This window comes from Stigmatopora nigra, chromosome 8 (genome assembly GCF_051989575.1).
Source record: "Stigmatopora nigra isolate UIUO_SnigA chromosome 8, RoL_Snig_1.1, whole genome shotgun sequence".
NCBI classification, from domain to species: domain Eukaryota; kingdom Metazoa; phylum Chordata; class Actinopteri; order Syngnathiformes; family Syngnathidae; genus Stigmatopora; species Stigmatopora nigra.
The window spans coordinates 5,692,276-5,710,376 of NC_135515.1; the positions used below are offsets into that span (position 1 = coordinate 5,692,276).

The 18,101-nt window shown below is 37.8% G+C and overlaps 3 protein-coding genes across 7 annotated transcripts in view; 2 read left to right on the forward strand and 1 right to left on the reverse strand.

Moving 5' to 3' along the window:
* Window positions 1–6,276, reverse strand: part of veph1 (ventricular zone expressed PH domain-containing 1) — a 30,575-nt gene extending 24,299 nt beyond the window's left edge. Inside the window, exons 1-4 of one of the 5 annotated variants that reach the window (XM_077723344.1) lie at window positions 6,127–6,276; window positions 2,266–2,402; window positions 1,948–2,092; window positions 1,602–1,820 (exon numbers count right to left, since the gene is read on the reverse strand). In XM_077723344.1, the coding sequence (XP_077579470.1) occupies window positions 1,602–1,820; window positions 1,948–2,085 (357 nt within the window). In that variant the 5' untranslated portion in view covers window positions 2,086–2,092; window positions 2,266–2,402; window positions 6,127–6,276. Of the gene's footprint in view, window positions 1–1,601; window positions 1,821–1,934; window positions 2,093–2,265; window positions 2,456–4,528; window positions 4,633–6,126 lie in introns of those variants that run through there. The other 4 variants (XM_077723342.1, XM_077723346.1, XM_077723345.1 and 1 more) reach the window with 4 other exon arrangements.
* Window positions 6,277–6,676: 400 nt separating this feature from the next.
* Window positions 6,677–9,690, forward strand: LOC144200614 (lysosomal amino acid transporter 1 homolog). The gene is made up of 8 exons (XM_077722859.1): window positions 6,677–6,990; window positions 7,062–7,305; window positions 7,516–7,645; window positions 7,853–7,940; window positions 8,340–8,449; window positions 8,538–8,639; window positions 8,961–9,146; window positions 9,337–9,690. The coding sequence occupies exons 2-8, from the start codon at window positions 7,112–7,114 to the stop codon at window positions 9,451–9,453; spliced, it is 927 nt and encodes a 308-aa protein (XP_077578985.1). The 5' UTR covers window positions 6,677–6,990; window positions 7,062–7,111; the 3' UTR covers window positions 9,454–9,690.
* Window positions 9,691–10,315: 625 nt separating this feature from the next.
* Window positions 10,316–18,048, forward strand: golim4a (golgi integral membrane protein 4a). Its single transcript, XM_077723203.1, has 16 exons — window positions 10,316–10,884; window positions 12,825–12,899; window positions 13,083–13,132; window positions 13,285–13,338; window positions 13,431–13,581; window positions 13,873–13,955; window positions 14,212–14,295; window positions 14,545–14,727; window positions 14,795–15,091; window positions 15,289–15,551; window positions 15,680–15,756; window positions 15,836–15,888; window positions 16,136–16,354; window positions 16,488–16,556; window positions 16,955–17,041; window positions 17,246–18,048. Exons 1-16 carry the CDS (start codon window positions 10,698–10,700, stop codon window positions 17,357–17,359), a joined length of 2,046 nt encoding a protein of 681 aa, XP_077579329.1. The 5' UTR covers window positions 10,316–10,697; the 3' UTR covers window positions 17,360–18,048.
* The last annotated feature ends 53 nt before the right edge of the window (window positions 18,049–18,101 follow it).

Here is an 18,101-nt window from a genome sequence, read left to right on the forward strand (position 1 = left end):
AGCTTCATTATATTTAGAAGCACAATTTGCTTGCTTTTTATGAAACGTAAAAAGCAATGTTCACTTTTGCCTAATAAAGTGAAGTCGTACAGTCACAGATTTTTACACATGAATTAAATGATAGCCAAAAAGGGAACGTGTACTGGTTGAAGTATGTGTATGTAGTTTTGTTCATTTTATAGTCCCTTTGTCCTCTTTTTAACAGGAGTTGGTGAAGCTTTACAGAAGGCAATCTGAGCAGTCAGGCTGAAAATAAGGGACAACTAAAGAGGCCAAACTATTATGACAAAAGCAGCAGTTGAACACTGATTTACCAGCGCCCTCATCTGGTGAAACTGCATTGACAATAAAAGAAAATAGTATTGCATGTATTGGACCAGACTATTATTTTCTGCAATGAATGCAATGGAAAATAAATAGGCATTTTGTACAATACTGGAAGTAAATAGGACTGTGTGAGGTTTGTAAAGTAATATGTATTTTACTGATACATATTTTAAGGAAGAGTGGAGAGTAAGTTTGTCATTAAGTAATATTTGTTCACATCTCAAATAAGGTGCTTATTATCTACAACCATTTATTACTAAGATTAAATTGCTGTACTGTATATCTGTGTTGTACAAAATAGCCAAAATATTTAATAGTTTCATGATTCCGTCTTGTATGACCAAGCATACCGAAGCTGTCCCATTTAAAATAAACAAAGTTAAGCAAATTGTTCTTTATAGGGTCGTCATGAGTCTGAGAATGTTCAGTGCTTAATTGTGTCTGCTTCAAAGTCGGGTAAGAGGGTCACTTGAGTGGTGGATCAAACGACAGGAAGTCAAAGTGAGGACGGAATAATAAAAAGGGAGAGACAGATGGTCAGAGGGTAAAGAAAATTAAAGCGCAGCTCTAGCAAAAGGAAAGATCCATTGGGAATTTGGACACAAAGTAGGAAGACGCTGAAGTTGCATGTGTCTGTCTGTGCGTGCACTTGCACTGTGTACCAGTGTGTGTGTGAGCTGTGCCCGTGTGTGCTTGCGTAGGCTGGCTCCATCTCACCAGTGACCTTAATGAGGATAAGCCGTATTAAAATGGATAGATTAATACATTTTTGGTGAAATTAATGTGTACAAGTAAAATATTATCATTCCAATAGTGGTGATTTTGTTACCAAGTAGGTATGTGTGTAATATCATAGGATACAATGGATTTTTTTGGGGTGGAAAAAGCCTAATTTGGGCATTTCTGTTGTACTACATCACTATATCTACAATTTTAAATAATGTATATCCGTTGTGAAGTTGTTGTTTTTTTCATATAGGAGTATCCACATTGTATTTGCATGTTATGTACAGCATACAATGCAGTTTTAGTTGAGTCAGTACTGCATTTTTTCAAGTACTGTCCTTACTGAGTGTAATGCATGTTTAATTTCAAATAAATACTGCTGAAAGATCATTTTAGAGAGTCAGCCTAATTTACCTTGACAAATTTTGTTTAGAAATCAAAGGACAGTTAGGTGTGCAGGTGCATGACTGTACAAGCTTATTGGAGTATGATTTACTGTGTGTGTGTGTATGCCCCTGTTTGTTGTGTGTGTGTGGGTGGGTGGGTACCTGCAGGATGCAGCTGGTAATGTCGGAGGCTATCTTGGTGTGCGGCGTGTCCTCAGTGTAGTCACCTTGAGGCGTGAGGTTATATTCCAGACACGACTCCCACAGCCCCACCAGGGCCGTGCTATGCCTCTCGATGGAATTTGTCTCCCGGATGGCAGTGGTAATGCGTGTGATACAAATCTCGACCACTGCCTGGTCATTGTCATTGGTCAAATAATCCTGTATGAGAAACAAATCACATTTTAAAGAAGAAAAAACAGACATCAGGTTCAGGTTTATGCACTATAGTGTACTCAGTTGAGTGTACATTTAATATACAGAGCTGATATTTACTGTGCTTACTAACTGGTGAACAAGAGATGGTTTTGATATGATCCAAAGCCTCTGACAAGCAGTCTTTGATTGCAGCATCTTCTAGAGAAAACAAATCTCCTGCTCTAGACAAATCCCTTTGGCCAAGCACTTGACTGAAGAGCTGGTGCATCCTGATCCTTGTCAAAAATTAAAAAAACCCATAACATATTAGTATCTAAACAGAAAGAGCTGGACACTAAATCATGTCTATGAAATTCCATCATAAAAAAATCTTTTCATTCTTGGTTTATGCTGACTTTTTAATAGTTCCAGCATGACCCCAATAGAAAAGAAAAAAAAGTACAGGTACCTTGAAAATTCACAGTTGTGGTGTTGCCATCTTCAGGAGATTTTTAGTTATACCTGTTCAAATGTTCATCACTCTTTTTCATGTTGGATGAAAGTCGGATAAACTTGGCCCAACATTTTCCTGGGTCTGCATGAGGCCTGTTACCATAGAAACAAACCATCAGGGAACGTAGTTGTGTCACCACAGAGTCCTAATAGAAAAAAAGAAGAAAACAATCAATATCTGTGTCTTTGGACATTAAAAAGAAGCATTCCAATTACAAGCAGAAGAATGTGATCGTTTAAATAACAATGAAGTGCCACTATCATTCATTTTCACCTACAATCCAATCACCATCAACTGGGAGTCGAACCTACGCTCCCTATAGTCAGGAAAAAGAACCACTGCACCAATGGGTGCTCTCACATTTTTTAGTTTTCATAAAAGTAACTACAAAGCATGTGTTTTGTGTGTGAGATCATAAATTACAGTTTCCCTATAGCTTGCTCAACTACAGTTATAAGCATATGTATCTGTGTCACTTGGTTCTCTCTACAGGAAAACACCATCTTCATCTCAACGCGCGCTCGATAGCTGCTGGGGTTGGCTGCGGAAACCCGCCCACGTTGCCAGAGTAACCACATTAGGAATTCTCATTGGTGCTGCAGGCCGCAATACCAAAAACACCAACAAAAACTAAGGCAAGCAATTCATCACTTAGGAACACACCCATTTAGAGGAAATTGCAACATAGAATCCATATTTGGCATGCTTAGTTTTGTGAAAGTATAAACATTATGTTACAGAGCTCAATAAACCAGTTGTCACGGATTGAACCTCTATATAGTTCCCTAGGTATTCTGCCTCTTTCAGATTTATGAGCTTTGAGAGGTCTAGTTAAGTAGTAAAATACAACTAAATGGGAGGACCTCACAATGCACAAGTGTTCCTAATGAAGCGGCTAGACGATGCACATTCACTACTATAATGTCAGTTAAGCAATAAAATCCTTTGAGATGTGTAAAGGATGGGAGTTTTGAAACTATTTAATCCATCAGCTTGCTACTATTAATCAGCCAACTCCTACTCAGCGCGCACAGGAATGCAACCTTTAAACACAGCAAAATTCCAACCGCAGAGTCACCTTTCTGTGTTAGAGTTTACAGATTTTCTTGCAGGATTTATTTTCATACATGCTTGGTTTCAGGGTTGTTTCAGCAATGAAACTCAAAGAAAACCTGTTGTCAAATGTTAAACTGAGTGGGACACTGGGTCAAGGGTTAGTGGGGGAACTGATGCATACTGGTGGGTTCTGAAAATGAGAGACTAGACGAAGACAATTAAACTTTAAGGTTCCCCTCTTTCTGTTCATACGGCCCACTAGCTTACTACTGTCTTCCCTCAGCACCCTGCAAGAGAGAGAACACTGGCTCTTTTGTATCACCTATAGGACAGACCCCTCCCTTCTTCACAGCCCCCCCATGTCTCCACATCTCGCTGGCTGTTCATTCAGCCCTCTCCAACTGTGCTATGTGCACCTGCCTTCCATTTGCAACATTATGCACACATACAAAGTATTTTACAGTATGATGTTGTCTGTACACTATTTTGGAAACCCACTTTCCTTTATGGAGAACCCCTGCTGCCTACATGGAATTTAGATATAATGTCATCTAACACTTTGATATTTCCTTTTCCATTCCCTCTTCATATAAATTACAGACTATGGTATAATGTTGCTTCATACTGGAATTCATTCAATGTAGTACATGCTACAATGTGGTCAGCAGAAGTCAAACATTAGGACTCTTGTTGCTGATTATTGGAAGTTAGAGGCCAACCTGTAAAATATCCAGCTACCCTGGTTAATAAAAAGTGAAGCCAGTCTTCCAAAATCCCCAAAATGCTTGTAAGAACAATTTAGAATTTGTTCAACTAAAGTACTTTGATTTTAATGGGGTCATTTGACTGGAGCAAAGAGTTATGCATGTGCATGTTTCTCTATGATTGAAATGGATGGAGGAATAAAATGCTCTTTGTGGATGCTATTATTGTGTGACCTTTTTCCAATTTTTGGCCACCAATCTTACATATTGCTCCTTTTAACCACTTAAACTCCATGACCACATTTGATCCCAAACTATAGAGCTGTAAATTCCCATCCAAAACCTGGGCCTAACTTTGTAATGAATAAAAATATGCTCAAAGGTTGGCTCCAAAACCTTAGCAAAGAGGGTTATGACGTATGCAATGGATTGCAATAGATAGAAAAATGTATACTTACTATATAACAAAAAAAGCTACCTTATCATAGCAAACTGTGTGTTGTGACTCTTCATTAGACATGCTCTCAGTCTGCAGCTGCAAACAATTGTGCATGATATGCCTACAAGAGTTGTACAAAATGGTGTCAATTATCTAGACAAGGCAAAAGGGAACTACAATGCAGAATCATTGTGCTACCAAAATAATAGTTATTCTAACCTTTAATACCCATATGGACTAGATCAAGCTGCAACCTTGATTTTTTGTCACTAAGCTAAAGTAATTAGTGGTGGATAGAAGATCAAGTATTATTTAGAGACTTGTTTTTATTTTTTTACATCCGGTGGAAAAACTTAAATAGAAAGAAGAGAAGATTGCAAGAAGTAAAAGATTTTCTACTTGCACTTTTCACCGAGAGTGGATTTCTACAGTAAAATAGAAAAAAAAATGTGTGAGGAAAGCATCTTACATTTAGATGCATTTTCTGAGACATTCATTATTCATAAACTGCTCACATTTGAAGCTAAAACTCACACTGGAGCGCAACACAAGCATGTTCACTTTTCATCAAACTGTGAGGAGACAAAAAAATGACAGCTCCTTTCAAGTATAGTCCAAATACATTTTTAATGTATTCCTAAGATAAGCAACATTTACATAATACATGTTTACATACTTCCATCCAATCTACAATTGACTTCCAAGTTGGGCCAACCTTCAATATGACTAACTCAGGTCACCAACCTAGTATTTAGAAAATATAACCAATACTACATGGCTAGAGCCCTGTGATTGGCTGACCACTGATTCATGGTGTCCCCTGCCTGACTCCTAAAGTTAGCTGGGACATGCTCCAGCACCCTCAAGACCGTTGCAAAGATAAGCGGTTAAGAAAACGAATGAACATCCCTAGATAAAATTGATAATTGTAATGAATGTATGTGAAAACACTGAGCATGTAAATAGTTTCTCCACAATGATTTGCCAAAGACAAACGTAATTATTTTTACTGAGACATGTTTATCACTATTAACCGATTTGTATATCAAAATATGGTTTCTCACATTTGTCAACAATGATTTGCCCAAGAAAAAAATTAATGAATACTGCGACCATTCCACCATTGAAGTACAACATGAAAATGTGTGTTTAAAATGTGTAGTTGTATACTATCTTCAACTATTTGACCTTGAAGAGTCCCCTTCATCTCACTTTGCCTCCACACAGTAGGGCATCAGCATTAAGACAAAAAAATGTGAGTAATGCGACTGAACTCGCCCCTAACCTCAAAACACATTCCATTGGAATTAGGGGTCAGGGGGGTCGACGACTGGATGAAGGCAAAGCAGGTGCAATATACAACTAAATATTCTGCTATTTTCAATCATCGATATCAAAATCAGCTTCGATTCACAAGTTACTCTCACTCTCTCTCGTCTAGATGCACACGTTAAACTCTACCTACATGAAATTCCTCTATATACAGTTAACTTTCTCGAAATCAAGGAATGTAAGTGGTATGTACGGACATTTCTCTTGCACCACCACCACGACTCAAATGACAGCTATTACCCGATTCCCCCTTTTTACAAACCCCGGTGGCGTCGAGGAGCTTACCTGTGGAAGAACACACAGCCTGTGGATGAATGAGCAATTCAAGCGAGTTCCACGATTAAAAGGCAAGATATAAAGCGAGAAAATAAACAACACATGTTTATTCCGACGAGCCTGTGTTGAGGCTTCAAATTCCCTCACAGAGTAGCCCGTTCTGTCCCAATGGCTTCTATTGGAAAGCTTGCCCTCGTGTGGAGAAAAAGAATATAGCCCGCAACAGGTGGACGTGACCATTATTTCTCTATGAGAAAATATAAAAATATTCTAATTTTTCACATTTTTGCTGGTTTATATATTCATACAATTTTTACTTTAAGCCTTTAAAACAAGACAGCAATGCCACCGACTGAAATATGTTAATTTAGTGTAACTTTGGGAAAAACTATTTTTTGTATTGTTTTTAAATTAGTAATATATAAAAAAAATGTCAAAACTGCATTTGAAATGCGTAATACTTTGATTTAGAAAAAAATGAAAAATACATTCTTACCTTCTAACCTTTATTTTGAAATCACAACCGGATGTTTTGCTGCAATGTGGTCCATCAAGATGACGCAATAGGACCACCAGTGATGGATGCTGAGCCTGAGCCGAAGCTCATATAAAATCACTATTAGTTCGCTACTTGTTACAAAATAGTGCTAAAATGCCCTGGAGGTTATTATTTGCCAACAAACAATCTAGAATCTCCACCTTATCGATCGGGCCAAGTGATCGATTTTATCTCCAATTTACCAAGCAAGATGGATCTTTTAATAAAAAAAACAACAACAATAAGCAATGGCACCAGCTATATTTTGAATGATTAGCTAAAATATGTATCGCTCATGAGTGACCACAGAAGAGCACTTTTGATTGTTTGAGAAGGTATGCATCTTGAATAATGGTGAATTTGTTTGTATCTTTCCACATTAACTCTACTTTTCTCCCTAAATCAGGACACAAGATAACCATTTGTGGCTAAAGAACACTAATTTGAAGGTGTCTCATGGCCACCACCCGTTTTCCCGGGAAAAGTGTAGACTCAAACTGGAGTTCTCTGACGCCAAGCCGAATTCCGTGCGTGAACGGGACTCCGTGGATTCTCCACTTGCTGGAGGAGTGTGTGGATAATGTGTGGGAGTACAGCAGTGTTGTGATTGGACTCGTATCGATGGTCTGCTTTCTCTTATCCACTTTACCGTAAGTTCAAATCTCACAGTAACAAGAATGAGAATCCCATCTGTCTGTGTAGTATATACATTTTGTGTGCTATACATCTGTGTTTTTAACAATACAATCAATATAAAATGAGCTAAGATTGGTAATAGCAGTGTATACTTAAGCCTACCCAATCCGTATTTGTCCATTTCATTCATACTGTTTAAATGTATTTTCTTGTCTTTATATTAGACAGGTTTATGAATCTTATCGGACCGGTAAAGTGGACGAGGCCATGTCATTTGGCTTCCTGTTCTTCCTCTTTAGTGGCGACGTAACCAGCTTTGCAGGCTGCTATCTCACTGGACAGTTGCCAATTCAGGTAAACTTAATCTCACATCTGAAAATATTTTTAGGCCTGCAACCATATCAGCTTGCTTTCAGTTCTAAAGTAAACTGGCAAAAAATAACATCATGCATCATCATACCACGGTTTCGTTCTTTTAACTTTTGATTATTATCAAAGCATGAGCTGTTCCTTTACAGCTTCATACTTGACTAAACTGGATTTCCTGTGTTGTCTTTACAGGTAGTCACTGTGGTTTTCTACATCTTCACTGACCTGATTCTCATCTCACAGTTTCTTTACTACAAGATAAAAAACAACTCGAGAAGAAGTAAGTGCATGGATATTTTGGCTCAGATCTAATCCCATTAAAATAACAAAAATTGTCAGTTTAAATTTTTGACCGGTCATCTATTTTCTGTTCTAAATACAATACTAATAGTTGGTAGATCCACATCATTGCATTAAGTTTTTGTTCACAATTAACATAGTGCTCCAGCATTTTGGGGAATCTGGGTTTTCACATATTTGTTGACATACAATTTACATGGTCGCGAAAATGAGCAGTCAACTAGTCTCCTTCTATGTGATGTCCATTTTTTCCATGATTTTTTATATTGGATGATTGATTTATTTTATGTTTTTTTTTTAAAATATATTTGATGATTCATTTATTTGTTATTAATGTCTTCTCTCTGATCTTTGCCTTATATTTTTGTGTCTGTTTTAGAGAGCCCTGTGTTGAAATGGCTGTGTTTCCTGTGGTGTGGTGCAGCAACAGTCCTTCTGTTGTTTTTACCCAAACTCCTCATAGACAATATTAAAGCCTCAGACTCTACTGTAAGTGAATAAAACTGATGAACTCTTGACAAGAAGAAAGAAAATAGATGTTGTGACATTTGTCTTCTTCATTTGTTTTTTTTCTTAGAGACACCTTTCATCTAAATCATTGGAAATTTCTGGTTATATATGTGGATACCTGGCCACTGTCTTCTACCTTTCATCTCGCTTCCCACAGCTCTATAAAAATGTAAGTGAAACTCGCATAGTGTCAGAAATATGTGAGGTTTTCCTTGACAGATGTTGAACTGCACCACAATTCGTATTCACGCCTGTAAGTAAGAATTTCTGCCAAAAGAAACAAACTAGATCACTAAATGAAGCCATCAATCAAGATCAATCTAAAGTTCATTCTATTTTCTACCAACATTTTTAGCATCTTCTTTGATTGGAACTTCTCTTTACTGGCCTATGATTGCCTATTCATGAGTTCAAAAAATAAATATTGGGCTATCAAGGCATTACTCACAAACTGTCAATATGCAATCCACTGAATGTATTTATTTTGTAGTTTCTCAGGCAATCAACTGAGGGAACCTCCTACCTGCTGTTTGCACTAGCCATGATGGGCAATGGAACATATGGATTAAGCGTAATGATGGTTCTACCAGCACTGAAGGGCTCCAAACAGAATTTCATCATCAAACATCTGGCATGGCTTATCGGCAGTGTTGGAGTTCTAATTTTAGACTTCTTTGTATCCTTCAAATAATTAGACTTAATGAATGTCATTTCTTTGTGTGTCGGCCTTGTTCATCTTACCTTCGATCTGTCATGACATACAAGAATGAACTCAGAAAGTAAGTATCGTGTTGTCTGTTTATAAATTAATCATCAAATGCATTTGAATGAATGAATGAATGGAAAACCTTGACTTTGGTAACCAGGTAACGATCCAGTTCATTGTGTACAGAAAGAAGAATTCGGCTAAAATGCAAACAACACTCGCTGGAATGGAAGTTGAACCACTACTGTGTGATGAAGAGGAACTTTCAGTCTTGTAACACCATTTTTTTAAATCACGTTTTGCCTGTTTTAGGTGCCAAAACAGCACAAACCTTTATAGAACTAGGCTTGTGCGATTGTGTCAAAAAATCATAATGAATTCAAATATCTACCTTGATTTTGGTTAATACACTTATTATAAAAAAAACTGTCAGCAGAATTAATAGATGTTAATGTTAAAAAAATGACTTGCATCTTTATGAACATTGTATTTTTTTCAGCACAAAAATATTTAACTTCTATTAAAAACTACAAAATGAAATTAAAGACTATGATGGAAGTTTTGTAGTGAAACAAACACTGGAATGTGAAAACAGATCATCATCACACGGTGACTTTACAGCACGGTTGACCAACTGGTTTTTATCCATTTAAAAAAAGAACAAAAACTATTTGTGCATCACGGCGGATGAGTGGTTAAGACGTTTGCCACACAGTGGAGGTCCTGGCTTTGAATCCAGGTCGGTCCACCTGTGTGGAGTTTGCATGTTTGCCCTGGGCTTGTGTGGGTTTTCTCCCGGTACTCCGGTTTCCTCCCACATTCCAAAAACATGCGTACTAGGCTGGTTAGACCATCTAAATTACCCCTAGAAATGAGTCTGATAGTGAATGGCTGTTTGCCTCCTCGTGCCCTGTGATTGGCTGACACCAAATCAGGGTATCTGCTGGGATAGGCTCCAGCACCCCCCATGCCCCTAGTGAGGATAAAGTGGTTCAGAAAGTGACATGGAATAAAATATGCCCCAAAAATAATGTCTGTGGTTCAGCTAGATATTTTTAACTGACTTCTCTTAATACCAATGGCTAAAAGGTATTCCTTTAGGGGCGGGAGTGTATTAAGGATTTTTTTTCGGTGGGCGGGACTTCCCGTTTAGTACACAGTCTGTTGGCAGGAATCTACCGGGTTGACACGTAATGCAAGTTATAGGTGCCATGCAGGCCTGGTTGATTTCACGTTTGACTTTTTTCTGCAACATTTATGTTGCTTATGACGTTGACTTTAGTTTGTAGCTAGATCCGTGCAAACAGTCGTCAAAATCGAGGATCTGATCGGCCGTTTTGAAGTGAATCAGGAAGAAGTCCGCAAGTGTTAGACCGAAGGAAAGTAGTAGTACTGTTTCTCCTCTGTTTGGAGATGTTTCTGGACTGAGGAGTGGTAAAATTGCGGATTGAATAGGGGAAGTTTCCAGTAGCAGAGACGGAGTTGACTCGATCAAGCGGTGGGGAGGGGCGCGGGTACAAGATGGGAAACGGCTTGTGCTCGCGGAGGCAAAGGAGGATTTTCCAATGTCTCCTGCTTGTCACCGTGGTTTGTGGAATGATGTACGGTGGAATGGTGTCCTATGAGATGCACAAGGAACTTAAGAGGACACAAGCTATGGCGCAAAAGTATCAGCAACATCAAGAGTCTTTATCGGCTCAGCTCCAAGGTAAACACAATCGGTGTGGTGGTTGCGCATGACATGTTATTGCAGGAAACTTGCTTAAACAAATCTTCTTTTCTGTTTGGGAATTGCCCTGCGCAGGCGATCGCATGCCAAAAAGCAATTTGGTGGGTAAGAATAATGACACTTTTAAAGTTAGATCTCAGTTTAGTGTACAATTAAACTGGAATTTGGAAAAAAAGTTGGGTTTTAGTTCATATTACCTCACTGTTTTACTCACCATTTATGACAATAAAGTTCATAGCAATTATCAGCATTTTTTTTGTCATGCTTTTTCCTTCTAAAAGTCTTTTTTTGTGAATATAAGAATGATGACAGCAGTAATTAGTGATGAATGATAGATGACAACACCCAGAAAACCCCAGAAAATGCTGGCTGACTTGTTATTAAAGTGATCTAAAAAAAAAAAAAAGACATTGCAGACTGAATAAAGTTGTAGTAACTCAGCCGGAAGTGGACTTAAATCTAGTCTCATGGTTTTTCTCTCAAAGAGAGATCATGACCTTGGTCTCGAGGGGCCATTTAATCTCCTGATAGACCAGGTTGGGTTTTAATTAAGAGCTCAACTATCAGCTAAGAAGATTGCCCGTCTTTTACCCGAAGAGGTGGTGTAGTTTATTGCTTAGTACAGGACTCAACAAACACCCTCATACACACGCGAGTGTAATTTGCACTACACGACACTTTATCTTCAGGTCATAAGGTCATTCAAAAACAACTGTTGCTGTTTTACTTATAAAGCAGGAGGAACAACTTTCTTTCTTATTATTTTTTTCCCACAACCTGAAACAGTTTCCTAATGTGTTCATAATATTTATGTGACATGCATGTATTCAAATATTCCAAATATGATAAAAACATATATGGGGCCATGGCTGGAACCCCGTAACACATTGTTTCTGTCACTTTTGGAGCCATACTGTTTATTGGCTATGTTTCCTTAACAGAAGAACCTCGTTCGTCACAAGCAATACAAATAAAAATGGAATTTATTGTCATTTTCGACAATGTCATTTGGAATTGACCAAGATTGTTTGCCTTAATAATTCACCAACAGCATTTTTTGATAGACACAAAGGCCTAAAAGAGTGTAGTACACATTAGGCAAACTCCAGCGGTTGTAGCGTCATTGTATTGATGGTGTTTTAAGTGGGTCAACTGTAACAAATGGGCATCCGATTCCCTAGTATTGATGTGATTCTGTTCCATTAAATAATACTAAATAGTAGCTACACTGAGTATTCATTCATTTTTTTATATGTTTATCCTCACGAGGGTCGTAGGGGTGCTGGAGCCGATCCCAGCTAACTATGGGGGGTACACGTTGATCTTGTTGCCAGCCAAGTGTAAAGTATGTAATCCAGGAACACAACACTAAAAAAACCTCACTCTTTAAGTACTATAATGGACTTTTATATAATGGACTTTTGTATTCACGTTGTGGTATTGATCACAGAACAGTGATACTGCTTGTGTAAGTGATATCCATGATTGGCTGTTGATTGATGGGGGTGTGTTGGGGGTGTCGTAAATATACACATTTTCACACATCAGCACTTTTGTATTTATGAACATGCCCAAATGCTGTGACTGGCAGTACTTGGTTTGTAAGGCACCAGCCCACCCAGCAGATCCAATCATCCCCCCTATCTCAACTAATAGACCCCTAAATGTCATCTCCACTGTGTTGCCTTGTTTCACACTCTGCTAATGCAATGTTATCAGACTGTTTTGGAAATTGGTGTGAAACCGCTGCATTTTATCGCAATTGGTTCCACAACAGATAGGACTGTGTATACAATATGCACTCTGTACATTTTGATTTTAGTATAAATAATCCACCTGTGTGCTCTTCGCCCAAGATTAGAACCAGGATATTTTGCCTTGTACCAACATTGTAGTTATTATCTTCTTTATATTTGCAGTGGTCTATGAACATCGCTCAAGACTGGAGAAGTCTCTTCAGAAGGAGAGGTTAGAGCACAAAAAAGCCAAAGAAGGTGAATAAAAATATGTACATTTACTTGTATTTCATTCTCATCTCGCAGATACACTAATTACATTATGTGGATTTAAATTTTGTTTTTTAAATTTTACTTGTGGCAGCTCTAAAGTCAATATGTTCCCTTTTTAAATAATTGTGGTGTTATTTAATTCAATAAAACCGTTTTTCTCAATTGCAGATTACTTGGTGTATAAAGTCGAATCACAGCAATCACTAAATAAAGAGAAGGTATTTGATTTTTTATTGAGCAAGTAAATCCTATTGTTGTCGTCTTAATTTGTTAACATTTTGTATTTAATATGGGTTGTACTGTTTCCCTTTGGTCAATGTTTATGCTGAGAAGTGTGTTTTTACAACATTTTGTTTGTGTGATCACACAGCAAGACTCCAGCAGCAGACTGACCTCACTACACGTTCAAAATCAGATGCTCAAGGTTTGCTTCACCCTGAAAAACAAAGACTTTTATACTAAGGAGTAATATATCAATTTAAGTAATGACTATGTTTGCCTGTGATCTTTTCCCAGAACCAACATGAAGACCTGAAGAAGCAATATTATGACCTTCAGGAGCAGCATCAAATGGAAGGAAATGATCACAATCGGTTGTTAGATGAGCATCGAGATCGCTATGAAAAAATGCAGCAAATCAAAGACTCAGAGGCCGCCCAACTGAAAGGTGCTCTTTTCAGTTACTTCAATTCAATGCATTGAAATGTAACACTGACTCTTTAAAATCTTAACAATTCTAGTGGAATGTTAGTCTTTCCTTCTACCCTCACACATCTAGAAAAGCAACCCCCCGCCCCCCTACGATCCATGTAAGGCAAATTTGTACAGATGAATGCGAACATTTGTTTAATTAAAGCATACCAATTAGGGACAGGGTTATAATTTTTGTACGAAATGTCAGTATTTTGTTGAAAAATCAAAATATTGCCTTCTTAATGCCTGTTGTTTATATGTACAGATAGTGTACTTAACCTCAGAGAGGAAAATAAGCAACTAAGGAAGGCCCATCATGATATTCACATGCAACTGCAGGATGTTCAGGTGAGAATTCCTATACACTTACTTTAATGGTTTGCAGCAGAATTTTTACTTTCCAATTCACATCCAAATGACATATTTACACAAAATGAAGATGTTTGGCATTCTCAAAAGCCCAGAAGTTAAACTAATCTCAAGCAAATCAGACTTTGGTTAAATATTGCCTGTAAAGATATTTGGGAAATTCACAACTCATCATGTCTTTCAAGCTCTTTATTTATGAGTCTATTACAGTTATTGATTGTACCTGTGTGTTTAGGAGAAACATCAAAATCTAAAGACAGCACATGATCAGATCTCATTGTCACTGGAAGACCACAAGAATGCACTAGCGGCAGCTCAGGTAGGCAAGCAATCTACTGAAAATTGATTATTCCAACGCATCACTATCGTATTACATTGTTTATGATTTTTTTCTAATATTAGAGTTTTTATATACAAATAAATATATCTCTATATATATTTTTTCTCTCATTGTAATTTTTATTTGCGGCCATTCGGATTTTGGCAAATGAATGCCTTTCTGTTCTCTTGTGATATGTTATTTGTTGCTGTTTTTTAAATCTCCTGTGGTATTGTGCCTGCACTTTAGGTACAAGTAAATGAATACAAAGAGCTAAAGGACTCCCTCAGCAAAGCACAAAACTCAAGACCATCTGAGAAAAACCCTGTTCCTCAACAACCCGATCCCATGGTTCAGCAAAACATCGTATTAGTTCAATCCAACAAGGAAGTTGCCTTCCTAAAAGGACATCACCATGATACAGATTCCAGAGTAATCCGATTTTTATCTTTTCTTATCACTTACCTGAGCTGTTGTATTAACATCAACATTTTCTCAGATGGACCAACACGAAGAGAAGGCTCCTCCTGTTCAGGTCCAGATCCAGCCAAAACCTACAGTGTTACAGCTCACTTTGTCAGAAAAAGAGGAGGATGGTGATGCCGAACGAAAGAGGGAGTTGGCTGAGGAGGAGATGGCCCAAGCAGGACAGCCTCAAAAGCTAGAGGAGGACGACCAGGATCAATTGCAAGATGGGCACCGGCAGGAGGATGAGGAGGAGGAGGAGGATGGCGAGCCAGAAATGGAGCATTCAGATGAGAACGCCTTGGACAGACAGATACATCAGCCACCACAGGTCAGAATCAGTTTGACTTAAATTCCAAATTATTTACTTATTTTACATTGCCTTTAATTAAGCAAAGCTCCCACGCAAAACAATCAATTACATTCATCCATGATTTGATTATTTTCTCAAATTGAAATAACTGTATCTATTAGTGTCTTGTTTTATCATCAGGTTGATATAAATGTTTTGTATTTGTTTGCATAAAGGATTTGCAGCCACTACAAGAGGCGCACAATCAGATAGCGAGCGTCAAGTCCGCTTACGAGCAGCAGAAGGAGCAACAGCGCCTTGAGGCTCAGAAGGCTGAAGAGCGCCGAATGATCCAGATGCGACAGGACTCGCTACAGGCACAGAGAGAGAGGATTCTAAAGGAGAGAGAAGCTAAGCTTAAGGAAGAGCAGGAGAAGGAGAAACGGCAGCATCAAGAAGCGGATCGACGGGAGCAGCTGCTAAGAGAGGAGCACCAAAGGTCAGACCAAATCACTGTTCATGGAAGTCTTGTGTTTCTAGGAAATTCTCATTTAACCAAAACAACAAATTAGATTTCATTAGACATTTTCAGAGCCTTGAGATGTGCTGTCTTTTATTTGTTTTTAGGAAGAAGGCAGACTATGAAAACATGGAGCATAATGAAGATGAACAAAAAGACCACCACGACATAAATAGTGAAAAAGGTAAAACAGCATTAGTGACAACTATTCATGTGACTTTCAATTTGTCAGAGAAGGTTATTCATGTCATTATTTTTTGCAGAGAAACATTCTCTTTTCTTACACAAGGATTTGAAGCTACCGAATCATCTGGGGGTAACCACTTTATTCTTACTTCTATTATCTTATCTGTTTTAATTTTAGTTATTATTATGCATTCATATTTTAGAAATCCAATCCAAGTCTATGAAGAATGACCAAAAACAACCCAATATATTTTGTGACATATTTTTCATATAAACAAACCCTTTGTAAAAGAGAAGTTAGCTGAATAAAAAAAAATGCTCACCTCAAGCATACGCGGGATATATAATATAGCAATTGGCATACTACTCTACTTCAGGGTGCCATTGGTGGGGGGGAGTTGGACCCTGAGGATGACCCTAACAACCAAGGAGAAGACGAGTTTGAAGAAGCTGAGGAAGACCAATCACATCGCCGGGTCAATGGTGATGAGGATATTGTGGAGGAAGAAGAGGAGGGAGAGGAGCCGGCAGCACGTGCCCAGCATGAAGACTCACACCAAGACCACCATCATCCTGCTATGGAAGACGAACTGGTGGTGAGAAGCACTAGAATAGACATGCAAAGAGGATTGATGCAGACAATTACACTTAAAAGGGCAACATGTTGACTGTGACTTTCATATGTGTGAGCTTTTGACATCATGTTTGTGTGTGTATGTGTCTGTCCAGATTGCTGGGAACCCAGATCAGCAGGAGGACAATTTAGATGATCAGTATCAGGAGGAAGCTGAGGAGGAGGTGTGTGACATACTTGTTATTGTTAATGTGTAAAATGATCTGATTATTAAGTATTTTTAGACTTTCTCTTGGTTTGGAATTGATACTTAGAGGTTGATGGAAAAAAGAGCAGTATATTTTTTTACTTAAAAAAATCCCATGCTCAATGGAAGCAAAGCAGTATGTGATGCTCTTCTACTCACTTAAATATAATTCATTGGCACAAAGATGCCACAAGATGATGCTTTTATATTTATACTTTTTAGGTGCAACTTTGGTCATGAGCAACACATATGGTGAATCATCAAAATGAAAATGACTAAATAAATGTTATGACTTTTACAAGTCAGAATCTGTTAACTGAAAGTCCAAAGGCTTAAATTGTTTTACTACATTTCAAGCAACCCTTTCAAAAACAGGCACAGGAAGACTTTGCCGGTGGGGAGAAGAAGGACAGAGGAGAGGAGGTTGGAGAGGATACGTACAATGAGGAAAACTTAAATCAGGTTTGTTTATTGGCATATACTTTTCCTAATTTTGTTGGGTAGACGTTATATTGTCATGACTAAAATCACAACCTACAGAAACTAAATGTGAAAACATGGTCGTCACATCTCTCATGCTGTATAAAAAGTATTAACTCTAAAAAGTAGGTGTGGCCTGCATATCTTCATTAAAATGGTAGTTTAAGTGAATGCATTTATATTTAGGGACCAAACAAGGAAGAAGCTCAAGATGTTGAGGAAGAGAACTACGAGGAAGAGGAAGCAGAGGAAGAGGGACCTGCAGGAAAAAAGGGAACAGGTCGACGGGGAGAGATGTAAAAGACACATAAACACTGAGAGGTTCTTCCTCGTTCCCCAAAAAGAAGGGCAACAGCCATCCAAGCAAGACTCCAAGGACGATTGGGATCGAACTCTGGAAATGGAGAAAACTTGCTGGAATTTATTTTGTTTTTCTCACTGTGCAATTGGACAGATGGTAACGTGATGGGTTTTTTTTATGCTGTATAATGTTTTTGTTTTTTTAATAGTCATTACCTCTTGGTTGGTTAAATGCGGCATTTGCAAAGAATGTACTTTAATGCAGTTGACTGTAAAGTAGAAAAACCCTGTATCAAAAAAACAACGGTTCAACGTACAACTGGGATTCCAATCAGTCAACTGCTTGTTTTTATTTATTGTTGATTGATAGTGATGCCTTTGACAATCATGAATGGTGCAACTTATAATTATGTCAATATGTGCCTTTCCAATCTTATGCAAAGTCATTTCTACATGTATAGTATTTGATGACTGAGGTTATACTTTGCAAATTGTGACTGGTACAACTGATAACTATTAAAAGTTAATCATCAACCTGTCTCATGCAAGTCTGATAACAATGTAAACTAAAATTACTTGCTGTCTATTTGTATATTTTTCAGCTGTATTTTATTCAAAAATGCAATATAATAATTATTTGTCTTTTGTCCAGTCTGTATTTTTTCTGGAGTAAAGAAGAATTCAGTTTATTGATTGTCTTGTTAATTAATTTGATCATATTTCAACATTTTATTCTATTAGA

What these genes read in the sequence shown, in the direction of transcription:
- LOC144200614 (XM_077722859.1), top strand. Translation starts at nt 7,112, where the DNA reads ATGGCCACCACCCGTTTTCCCGGGAAAAGTGTAGACTCAAACTGGAGT. An exon ending in TTTCTCTTATCCACTTTACC is followed by an intron (nt 7,306 to 7,515) that starts GTAAGTTCAAAT and finishes TCTTTATATTAG; the next exon opens with ACAGGTTTATGAATCTTATC. An exon ending in TTAAAGCCTCAGACTCTACT is followed by an intron (nt 8,450 to 8,537) that starts GTAAGTGAATAA and finishes TTTTTTTCTTAG; the next exon opens with AGACACCTTTCATCTAAATC.
- golim4a (XM_077723203.1), top strand. Translation starts at nt 10,698, where the DNA reads ATGGGAAACGGCTTGTGCTCGCGGAGGCAAAGGAGGATTTTCCAATGT. An exon ending in TGCAACTGCAGGATGTTCAG is followed by an intron (nt 13,956 to 14,211) that starts GTGAGAATTCCT and finishes CTGTGTGTTTAG; the next exon opens with GAGAAACATCAAAATCTAAA. An exon ending in AGGAGGAAGCTGAGGAGGAG is followed by an intron (nt 16,557 to 16,954) that starts GTGTGTGACATA and finishes TTTCAAAAACAG; the next exon opens with GCACAGGAAGACTTTGCCGG.